The sequence below is a fragment of the Lissotriton helveticus genome, chromosome 10 (genome assembly GCF_964261635.1).
Source record: "Lissotriton helveticus chromosome 10, aLisHel1.1, whole genome shotgun sequence".
NCBI classification, from domain to species: domain Eukaryota; kingdom Metazoa; phylum Chordata; class Amphibia; order Caudata; family Salamandridae; genus Lissotriton; species Lissotriton helveticus.
Window position 1 is genome coordinate 1,053,130,273 of NC_136071.1, and position 12,547 is coordinate 1,053,142,819.

Below are 12,547 nucleotides of genomic sequence, written 5' to 3' on the forward strand. Positions count from 1 at the left end.
GGAACTGGCTTGGACTAGGCAGAGGCCTCTCTGCCTTCAGAGAACAAAGGATTTGGGGGTATAAATATTGGGACACAGAACCAAGAACTTTAGATCACTTCTGGGAGGAAGACGAACCTTTTGCCAAGGAGAAGAACCATGGCAGCTGCAGGAGTTTTGACTGCCCCTATGCCGTGTGCTGTTTGCTGGGTTGGCCTGCAGTGGTTTCTTTATTGCCAAGGAAAGGACAAGGAACTTTTAAATAACTTTCATCATCTTGCAGAATATTCCTCCAAGGGCTTGAACTTGTGCTTGCCTCCTGCTGACGTCTCGGGGACAAAATACTTCATCTCCAGCTCCCCCTCAGAGTTTCCGTGCTAGGAATTCTGTTTGCAAAAGTCTGCTTATCGCTGGGACCTGGAAATACGACGCATCGAGAAGGAGCGTGACACCGCTGCAGCTGAAATTGTCGTATCACCGGAAAAGTGTGCCGGCGCTGCATCTCCCAGGAAGCGTGTCTTCGTCGAAGCTGCCTGCTGTCGCATCACCGGAGAGGGTCACCATCCCATCGCCGGAGAAGCGTGTCGCAGGGCCTTTCGCGGCTCCAAAGTACAGAGTCATCGCAAGGCTGCCAGGGCGTAAATGCATCATCATCGCAACGACGCATCAAGGGCGCCATCTTCTCGTATCGCACCAGGATTGTCGCATGGCATTGAGGCGCCATCTTGCGCATCGCAACTGGGCCGCAGGCTGAGGATCTACGCATCACCTCCACACCGGTAAGGATCACGATGCATCCCCTACTCTGCGCAAGCATTGAGGCGCGACGCATCATCTCCCCCGAATCACAGACCCGACGCATCTCCCACTCTGTGAGCCTTTTGTTTGATTTGCGTGACGCATCCAGGTACTTTGTTGAGAACTGTGTCACATTTATCAGCAACTTGAACTAAACAACTTTTATCATCTTTAAGTCAACTTTAAGTACAGTATTGTGGATTTTTGTTGTTTGTGGTCTTGTGTTAATTCTATATGAAAAATACTTATTTTTATAAACCTGTGTGGTGACCATCTGTAGTGTTTTCACTGTATTACTGTGTATATTCACAAATGCTTAACACACTGTCTCTGAGATAAGTCTGTCTGCTCGTGCCAAGCTACCAAGGGGGAGAGATGGGGTTATCTAGGAGTGTAATCCCATTGCCCTGACTTAGAAGCAAGTGTCCCTATTTGGTCAAAGGTGTATACCAGTTTCAACACTGCCCTAGCTACTGTGGTGCCTGATGCCTGCTCCTGGATCACATGTCTTGGTGTAGATGACAGCTGAAGTTTGTTTATACCTCCCCGACAGCCACACAGTAGAGTGATTAGGTGCTTGGAAGGAAAATCAACTGGCAGGATGGGGGGAGAGCTGATCACAGCCCCACTTGAAACTGAATAGGATGTGCTCTGCCTTCACACAGAGGGCATGTCACCCCTGCATTGTTCATGCAGCCAGCTTAGAGCAAGGGCAGGGGATTCAGGAAACTTTAAGGACATCTAAGGAAATTCTCTGGAAACGTATACTTAAAAGAAGGGACCATGTGTAGAAAGGGGATCCTCAGACCAACTATTCAGTTTACATTCTGAACCTCTGAACCTCAGAGGATTGCCTGCTGCTTTGTCCTGCTGTTTACTCCACTAGACTGCGTTGCTGCACCTGGATGCACTGCTTTGCTGCATGGAGCTTTTCTTGAACCCTCAAAGGTCCTCCCTGCTGCATGAGACCTGCTTCATCACCTGAACACAGGACTATGAGAGTGACTCCAAGGGCTAGGTTGCTGGCCTCTTATTCAGAGGTTCAGGGGCAGAATAGGATCCCACCATCTTGCACTCGCACCTAGACCCAGCCTGAGTGAGTCCTAATCCCTCAAGTGGTGCCCCTCCAGGCCTGGACCCTTCGTAGTGGTGCTAAGGGTGTCCAGATAGCCAAAATCCAAAACTTGTGACTTAGAAAATGTTTGGCTTGGCTAAAACGACTCTGAGACCCGGGAGAAGTTGGGGACCAACCCGCTCACCTATCCACCCAAGGTGCATCGCTGGTCAGTCGGACTTCATGAAACCTCCCACTACTTTTTTCTCTGCAGCAAATCCTGCTCAGCATTCTTTCACCAAAAGAGTATCCAGCCTGAAACTCACATCGGCTACAGCCTCCAGCTTTGCACTGTTGGAGATTTTAGGCTTCCAAAAAAGTGGCGAACATATAAATCTTTAGCGATTTTGTCCAGGGTCTACACAACAACTACGCTTCCTCCTCAGACACCGCCTACAACCTTGCCCCGCTTTACTTTTCTCCGAATTTCTTCTATGACTGAAGGTCAGCGCTGATCAGGCCCAATCCACTTTCTTTTATACGACTTGCTCTCCATTGTGGTCGGACACATTTTTTTACTTTGACCCAGTCTAGCACAACTAGATGTCCTCGGTTGGTGCTTCGATGTTTTAGGCACTAGTTTTTCCTTAAACTTTATAAATTCAGACCTACTTATTGGATTTTTGTTATTCTGCTGTCAAGTAATTCATTACAACTTGCTCAATGTTTCTACATTTGTGTAGGATTTCTCCTGTGTTGTGTTTTCACTTTATTACTGTTTGGGTACTGCATACATTCTTAACGCATTGCTGCCAAGTTAAGCCTGACTGCTTTGTGCCAAGCTACCAGAGGGTTAAGAGCAGGTTCATTTAGTGAATTGTGTGGTTCCATCTGACAGGGATTGTGGCTGTTCCTAGAACAGGGGTCACCACCTTCAAATAAGCCCAATTTTTCACAGTAGGGTTATTCAAGGAAATCATACCACATTTTACACAGTACTAAAACAAAACAATGGTTCTTAACATACAATCCCAAATCCACATCCAACATACTGAGTCCTTTGGAATGTTTGAGGATCCGTGGCTTTGAGCTGTCTCACGCATGTCTTATGTATCCTTAATTGTCCAACTGTTGACCCAACACCTGTGGGACCTACATAAATGTTGACCGATTACTGTATGATATTCCCCTTCTGAGAATGTCAATAAAAATACATTCCAAAAAAGGAGTTGCTTCACACTTGGTAAACCTTTGTTTACATCTTTAGTCTGCTGCTGGTCAAATTATGTACTTTAAGCAAACCTAACACTGTTATGTCGATGACTTCTATATATACCACTGTTTCGATTTTAAGTGAAAGTTTCATTGACGTGCCTCATACTCTATAGTTTGCTTTTGTTTTCTTGAGTGCACAAAGCCCCTTCTATAGAGCACAGTAAAGAGCAAGGCAGACAGGCATCTCCAAAAAATATGTTCAAAATCCTGTGCAAAGTACATGATTGCATTAAAACATTTTGCAATACACAGTGACGAAAACCCCACACAACAGTGCCCTAAAACACTTCTGTTGTAAAACGTGTGGATATTATCATGGACAAACCGGGCGCTCTGGGTGCCTAGTTTTTCTGGAAAATGAAAGCACTGGATGTTTAGCTTTCCAATTAAAATAAATTCATAATTGATCTGCATTCGATACTAAGTCTCCAGCATGATATTTTATCTCTGTCCACTAGCTCCTAAAAGAATAGTGACCTGTCTTATGTTATGTGAAAAAGGAAATAACTGACGAAAAATCCAACTCTGACTATAGATCAGTCCGTATTGATTGGAGATCAAGAGGATAATACGTTTTAAAATTGCAGATGAAATGATTGCACAATATTAAATACTTGATTATAGAAAACATGATTTAAATGGTCAGTTAATTAGTTCCTGGTACTTTTACTTTAAGGGCGGTATCATGAGAAGTTGTGCTGGGTTCTGAGTAGTGCTGAGCACCGTAATTTGTGTTTGCACTGTCCAATGTTCATGAGTGAATATCACATTTTCTCTGAGTTAATGTATGTATTACAGACAGCAAAGCATGGAAAGGAAAAAAAGTCAATAACTGCTGACCGTTTCTGACTTGTGCTGTCACATGTTAATGAATTAATTCACAAAAAGTGGAGTTATACGCTTTGGACTGGAGTGCAAAGAGGAAAGAACAAGCTATTAGCTACGTGCTGAGGCAGCTCAACTGTTCATGATACAGCCATTAACTCCGGTAGGTTGTTCACCATTAAATATTTTACTAAGACTAATATTAAAGATATTATCACATTCCTTATCTGTAAATTCTATACTCATACGAGTGGACCACCATGTTTTTAAATTATGTGACGTTTCAGTAGAGAATGAGGTATGGATTAAAATGGCATATAGTACAGAACTCTACAGAACTTGTGATGAAGGTAGATCAAATTCTTGCTGTAAACTAGAAAATTATTTCATAGAACAAAAAGGCAAAATAATATTGATATGTATTTCATGTTTTGTATCAAATGACTTACGGATTCTCAACCTCAATTCAATTACTTCAATATACCACGGGGAAGATTTACAAGCCCCTTGTGTCATCTCTACTACACTGGTGCATCAGTTCTGTGAAACAGCGGCATTGTAAACAAGGTGCCACAATGCAACATATTTACAACTTGATGCATCTAAGGAGATGTGTCACGTTGTAAAGCCCTGCGCTACATTATACCTGGTGTTCCGTCGCAAGGAAGCCTCGTAAAATTGATGCAGTGAAATCTATAAGATTTTACTGAGTCACTTTTACGATGCTAATGCGTCAAATCCTTGCGCCTGCTTGAAGCAGGCTTAAGGAGTGAAGCAGCATGTTAGGAATAGGCATTCTTACCATTGCTGGAGTTGCGTCATGCTTGCGACAGGACTGCAGCAATGTGATGCCCTTATGCCGACAAGATGTGCCACGCATCTGCTTATCCTTAAGCCACGGTGCGCTGCATTCTAAATGTGGCGCATCCGTGGTGGCGCAAGGCTATTTTTCCGTCAAGCAAAGTAACTGGTGCATCCCTGCTAATATGCAGGGATTCACCAGTTATTGTAAACCTGCCCCTACATTGCAGGCATTGGTCTCCATCTAAATTCCACTCAGCTAAATTCAGTCCTGCTTCCCACTGTCGGTAATCTGGAACTCCAAATTGTGATATTGTTCATATCATTTGGGAATGTTCTAATATTCATACATTCTGGCTTCAGATTGAAGATTATTTGAAGGCACACTCTCATGTTAATGTAACCTTCTCAAACCGTTTGTCACTTTTGCATGATATTTCAAGTGTTCCACCCATGTCTGCTCATGCCTTTAAATGGCTCTCCACAGCTATGAGCTTGGAAAAAATTGATATTTTATGTTTTTGGAGAACTATTGTTTTTCCAAATCTTCAATATTGGCCTGAACATATTTTGAACTGAGTCATTTTGAGAAAATTACTTTAAAAGAGAATGACAATTTGATTCATTTAAATTATGTATGGGGTCCTCCTATAGATCTCTGATGACATTGATTATATTTCACACATTTATTGTTACTAGGTTAACACTATGGCTTTAGTTTTGAATGCATATAATTTTTCACTTTCTGTGAACATATATTTTCATATTTCACTCAACAATTGTCAATGTATGGAGTGGTGGAATTAGTACTATATTTGTTTTGATATTTGATAGTTATTCATTGTTTATGTTCTTTTGAAAACATTTTCAATAAAGAATTGCAATACAAAAAAAAGATTAATAATTAAAAAGCCACAACAAACCCCCACCTTAAAAAGAGTAAAGTTAGGAAAATGGAAACTAAACAAGTCTTAATTTTCAAACAAACAAAAACTACTTTGATGTATGCTTTTCAGCCTACCGAATACTGCAAAATATTAGAAAACAAATACATGAAAGAATAGGCAGTACAAATAATTCCTGGCAAAAATAAAAATCTAGAAACAATTAATTTATTGATTATCTCCCTAAACAATGCACAATTGACTTTTCCCGCTAATCGGTAATGATCTCAGTGAAGTTCTTCCACAGGATTCACCTCAAAAGTTATTTCAGAAGGAGGACTCTGTCGTAGTTGCGTAAACAACAATTTTGTGGGCTTTTCTGCTTTAAGTATGTTCAACTCTGTACAGTTTGTTTTGGACTTTTGATTGCATATAATACACTTTTTGTGTTGCTTCAGCCCTTTTCAAGTTATTATGCTGCTTCAATGCTACATTGCATCTTGAGGTTTAACCCTTCTGATGTTATGTTTTCCTCATGGATTTTTAGCCCATCTCCATATTTCTTTGAAGACAATATTCAAATTTCTTCATTATAAATTGGCCTGAACAATGAAGAAAAATTGTTGCACCTAGTATGTCCTACCCACTAGATACTACTCCACAGGATAGTACTCTGATGCATCATTACAACAGTTATGTTGAGGATGGACAATATGATGCAAAAGACAGAAAAAACATGTTTACCATCTCAGAGCTGGGTATGAATTTATGAGATGGCAAGGTTCACTAATGGAAATCTTTGCCTATTCATGAAGAGCTCTTTTACTGCAGTTTTTTACTCAACACTTGACTAGAGGAGAACCTGTAGATTAGTGAGATGGCCAATTTATTTTTGAAAGGCAAATATTTTATTCTAAGAGTATGATGAAAATTAATAAATATTTCAGGTGTGGGTAGTGAGATATTTACAAAACACATTACAAGTAGCCCAATAGTTAAAACATAGGGGGTCGTTAGGATGACAGGCGGACTTTGTCTCCTATGCTTACGTCTGTGCAGAGTATTCCCCATGGATAATTCACAAGATTAAATAGATTTCCACATGTAGTCTTGGAGATTTTGATGAATCCTTTATAAAACCGTTTTCTATGTAAATCATAAGGGTGGAAATAGGATGTATAGAATTTCAACGTATGTAGTTAAAAAAAAGCAACATAGCAAACCAGACCCAAAATACTTGCAAGAAGAAATGGAGAGTTCTTGTCTGAAGTAAACATTTTACAGTTTTTGTGGTTCCTTTCTACTGTCGGCAATCACACCAGTGCTTAATTTGTTGGAAAAAAAAGTAAGTGCCAGTGCCCTAGGTATGTCTGAGGTGTCCACTGCAGCTTGCACCACCTACTGCTCATGCCCCTGGTGTCAAATGCCAGTAGCAGTGCCATCCAGTAACCATCACGATCCTACAAATGTGACAGCTTGGACTATTGCAGGTCATCCAAAGTTGTAAAAATGGTCTGGATGTGCAGGTATTTTTTTTTAGATATTCAGTTTTTAAGTACTCTGTTCATGTGATCATTTAAGAATAATCAGACAGTAGAAGCGGAAAACACTGGAACAAATTAAACACTAAATCATCTAGATAAACGGTCAAAGCATACATTGCTAAACAGAAAAATACTTACTGTGCACGCAGTCTGCATCCAAGGTTCCCCATCAATCTGCATTGGCAATGGCTTGTTAGTCCTGTACAACATAGATTAGAAATACATTTCAGGACATTTTGACAAACTCACTTCATGAGTCAATAAATGTTTACATACACACATTTTAAGCAACCAGAAATTTAAAACTGTTACGAAATCTCTGTTACACTCCCCTACATTCTAAACAAACTGAAGTTTAATAAAGGTCGGGAAAAATCTTGAGAAGCTGAGGACAAGATAAGAATTAATACTAGCTAGTGTTAGAATTCCAAAAGTTTGTCTTGCCCTTAGAAAACACGAAAGTGGTACAACAATAGGCCAAAAGAAACCAGACAACCCTGAGATAACATTCTGAATATTAGATTCCAGAACATTCTGGTACACCGTTATCTATGAAGACATCATAGTGATACTTGGTTACTGCTCAACAATGGTTTTAAATGTTGCACTAAACGCATTTCCTGCTGAAATAGTACTGACACAAAGGTCTGCGAACTTTCGCATATTATGTTAAGCTCAAACGTTTTAACTTGTACATCTGATTTTTCAGTTTTCAATCTGCAATGTCCATGCCCCAAACAGTGCATTGGTAGCACCTGCTTTCTGGTCAAAAAACGCAATTGAAAACATGTCACAGCAATAAGATTCAATGATGCAAAATATTCTGTAGTTTGACACTTTGGGCCTGATTCACAAAAGTAAACTTAGACCAAAAGTCTAAGGGGCAGATTTACAAGCCCCCTGCGCCTCTTTTACGCCGCCGTTGCATCACTTTTGTGACGCAGCGGTTGCCCAAAAGATGCGCCATGGTGCGGGGTATTTACAATGTGAAACGTTGTAAAGCCCTGCGCCAGAAGGAGGCGTTCCATCGCAGGGAGGGCGTTCCGGGGCAGGAACGCCTCCCAAAAGTGGCTGAGAGAAATCTTCCAGACTTCACTTAGTCACTTTTGGGCCCATGCTGCATCAAACCCCTGCGCCTGCTTGAAGCAGGCGTAAGGATTGACGCAGCATTGTGGAGATAGGGCCCCCCAGAGCATTGCTGGAGCTACGTCGCGCTTGCGCCGCAACTCCAGCAATGCTTGACACATCTGTGCCGTTTTTGCCCCATGGTGCGCTGCATTGTAAATGCGGCGCATCCAGGGTGGCGGAGCTGCGGCGCACAATAACTGGCGCATCCCTGCTGATATGCAGGGATGCTCCAGTTATTGTAAATCTGCCCCTAAGTTTAGACCTGAAGTCTAAGTTGAGACCTAAAGTCTAACTTTACTAGTAGTAAAGTTAGACTTTAGGTCTAAACTTAGACCAGATGTCTAACTTTAGTAGTAGTAAAGTTAGACTTTAGGTCTAAACTTAGACTTCAGGTCCAAACTTAGACTTTTGGTCTAAGTTTACTTTTGTGAATCAGGCCCTTACTTTTTTAGGCAATTGTCACAGTACAAAAATACAGGGCAGGAGGATATAGACTAGATATATTACTAAAATTGGGTTAAATGTGACATAACAACTATCAGTGCATTTACAATTGCTTTTTTGACCTTTACATTTGTACAGCGGACATATAGCTAGTTTCAATATTAGATTTATAGTCTTCACTTGAGACTTTAAATATAATAAGCTTGAGAAATGTTCCATTGCACATTGACACACCAATGCCTTAGATACATATTAGTTCACAGTTTTTCATCCACTGGCGGAGGGGGGTTTGAATGTGAGTATAGTGAACGTATTCCAAAAGATCATAGACGAAAAGCTTATTATGTGCATGAATTGATAATTATGCAAACATTGACTTTGATTTGATGTGTATTGAAGACATTAATGTGCATACCTTGATAGGCGCACACCTCTGATTATAGCAATCAAATACATAGCACAAATATCAATGACATGTTTGCTAATATCGGACCTCGTAGAGATGTACAAATTGAAAACATGCCTCTCTGATAAGATATTGAGCTTATGATAATGCTCATTTCACAAAATAACATGTGAAATATTGAGGCGTGCAAAATGTGAAATGATTGACTATTTTTGCCCAATTGGGCTGAATTGGTATTAGAAATCTTTGTAATTACTCATGAATGAATTTTCAATCAGTCAGCCAAGCAACCTGCGCCATATAGAGAGTTCCTTATAGAAGTCTCATCGCTTGGCCGTTAGGATACTATGGATAGCCCATGTCAAACTATGGCTGGTTAAGCTAGGATTGTCTGAATTCTGGTTCCGACCAACACAATGCCCAGCTTTTCCCACGGTCTCATTAAAGATCACTACTGGAATGTTGTCCTTGGCTAAAAAATGTCTGCGGTCCCCACGGCCAGCCTAACAGATCAGTCCCTATCTTTTTAATGTGGTCCTTATTTCGAAGATTTAATGGACTATGTGAATAGGCCAGTGTCTAGGTCTCTTAATATTAAATTTAGATTGGGGATTTTACCACTGCTTCTTTTACCTCATCTTGGAGGAGCAATGTAAATCCCTCTAATCTTCGCCTTATGGTTTGTCGGTCAGTGGAGAATGATGAGCATGTGTTGTTCTTCTGTGGCGCATACACTAAAGAGCGTGCCCACTGGATCATCCCTCTGTGCTTCCTCCTCAAACTTGACGATAGAGATATCCCTAACCAGGAATTGATACAGTTGTAGGCCACAGGAGAACAAAAAATGCAAACAGTGTAATAATGATAAGAAAGGACTGTCCCAGTTACTTCCTGGGGTGAACAAGTCATTGGAGGTCTCTGGTGGTGGGCTTCAGAGCCAATAGACACGGCCCAGCCTCATCTGATCGCAGATGAGTGCAGACAAGCTCACTCTTCACCTAGTCACGCACACGGATGAGTCTTGTGCGAATCCCATGTTGTGGTGGCCCAGAAGGGCTTTTAATAGTGCAATATGGAGGGCCCCTTCTCCTGGTCAATAGATGGAGCAGAGCCTGCTGGGGGACGAAGTCCCACCCTAGCAGGTCGATCAGGAAAAGGCAAAGTCTTTGTGTGCACGTCCCTCGCTGCGGTGGCCCAGAAGCACTTTAATAGCATGGTACAGCAGCCCCTCCTCCAGTAGATGGTGCAGAGGCTGCTGGGGGATGTAGTCCCATCCTACAGGTTGATCACAAAAGGGCAAAGTCTCCAAGTGAGTGACCCGCACTTCAGTGGACCAGAAGCACTTTAATAGCGTGATATGGGAGGCCCCCCTCCTGGGAAGTAGATGGCGCAGAGTCTTCTGGGGGATGTAGTCCCACACCAGCAGGTCGATCACGAAAGGGTAGACTCTCTGTGTGCGCATCCCATTCTGCAATAGCCCAGAAGCGCTTTAATAGTGCGATACAGCAGACCCCTCCTCCTGGGTAGTAGATGATGCAGAACCTGCTGGGGGATGTAGGCTCCCCCCAGCAGGTCGATTGGGAGAGGAAAAGTCTCTATGTGAGGGTCCCAATGATGAACTCAATGACAAAGTATACTTTCCAGTGCCATCAGTGGCTAAGTATAATGTGAAAGACAAGGCTGCTATATAATTCAACCATTATCCAGTACAAACTAGGAAAAGCATGGGTTTTTGAAAATATGTAAAGAATAAACCTCAAATAAATTGAAGGCATTGCTTTTCATTTGAGAGTCATCACCATAAACACAGATGCTCTGTCATAGATATTTTGGGATTTATGACTTCACAGTATACATTCTAACACTGATTGCAGAAGAAAATGAAATATGAGTAACATGCAAGGCTATCATCTCATTCAGTATTTGGAATATATTCTTAGATCTGGCTGCACATCACAGCTGTCTCTAGACTTTATGTGAACAAAAGAAGTTTCTGGATGAATCACTACAAAGAATGGATTTGGCTCTGCCCACATTTTCCTGAACAGGAGTACATGTTTTCATTGGGCAGAAGTTGCGTGTTTCCACAAACAACTCAGCCGTGATTATTTTGTTAATACAGCTGCCTGAGCCAGCAGCTGTATGGCTTCCTTTACCTTTTAGGAACACACACATGGCACTGCAATGATGTTAAAATGTTTTACCTATGTAGATAATTTGCGGTGTATCTTGTTCTCTGGCAGTAGCACAGATGGGAGGAGTCATGAGGTATGTATTGCCATTTTCTGGTTGCAGCACACTCTCCTTCCATCATAAACTTTAGAGCACAGTTGTGTGTTTGAGATCAGTATGGATATCACAGGCTACACCAAAGTAAATGGTTTTTAGGTCTACTTTGGCAGTGCTGTTGTCGCTGACTTTATTTGATCTACAAAAAAGAGCTTTCACACAACCACTGAGAGAGGGACTTAGGTTCCACCCAAATGCTCATTCCACTGAGTACAGGGTTTGATGTGGCCGGATTTGTGTGCTTTCAATGAAGAGTGCTTGTATTGCACTTTTTGGCTTGTGTCAAAGCTTATATTCAGTACAGGAGAACTGAGCTGGTTATGGTGACAAGTCAATGGTCATAACCTTATCAGTTTATTATGAAATGATACAATAGAGGCAGTAAGCCTGACATATTAATTGTGAAATGCATTTATTAAAGTTAATAGGCATTTATGGGTGGATCATTGCTTCACTATAGGAAAGCTTACAGATAGGTGTTTTGCTACATGAAATCTCACAAATTACCATAGTGGGCACAAATTGTGATGTTGGTTACCCCCTGTGACGAACCGTAGATGTATAAATTTCACTCTGGGGGATGTCATGTTAAGCCCTCTTAGGAGAGAAAGTGTTTTGCTTAGCCAACCTGAATTTTGTACACCTTTCTAATTTGATGACAATGTATCAGATGATTGCTTATGCTCAAAGCAATAGGTCTGAGTTGATAATGATGACAGTCTATAGGCCTGATTGGTGCACTGGGAAATGTTATGACCCATGCCATATTCTGGTCTGCTTATTATAAAATGTTATGCCAACAGCAGTTGGCCTACCTATTTATTGCGAAAACCATTTCTTAAACAAGCAAGCCTTTAACATTTGATTGTTATCGCATTGTGTGACAGGCCATAGACATTTATTTTATTACTAGTAATCTCACAGATTATGGCAGTAGGTAAAGGTGTCAGTGTCGCCCACCCACTCCGACAATCCCTAGATTTAGAGTTTTACTGTGCTGATTATTGTTATTCTCTATTGGGGAGGGTATGTAAATCCAGAAGGAATTTCAATTATGTAGGAGTAATCAGAGTAATTTTAGTAATTCTGTAACATTCTTTGACGCTAAATTATCAATAAT

At 41.2% G+C, this 12,547-nt stretch overlaps 1 protein-coding gene across 2 annotated transcripts in view; it reads right to left on the minus strand.

Annotated features, from left to right (window-relative positions):
- The window catches only part of DGKB (diacylglycerol kinase beta), a 1,755,973-nt gene that overhangs the window by 105,444 nt on the left and 1,637,982 nt on the right, over window positions 1-12,547 (minus strand). For both annotated transcript variants that reach the window (XM_078663763.1, XM_078663762.1), the window contains one exon: window positions 7,299-7,359. In XM_078663763.1, the coding sequence (XP_078519889.1) occupies window positions 7,299-7,359 (61 nt within the window). The remainder of the gene's footprint in view (window positions 1-7,298; window positions 7,360-12,547) is intronic.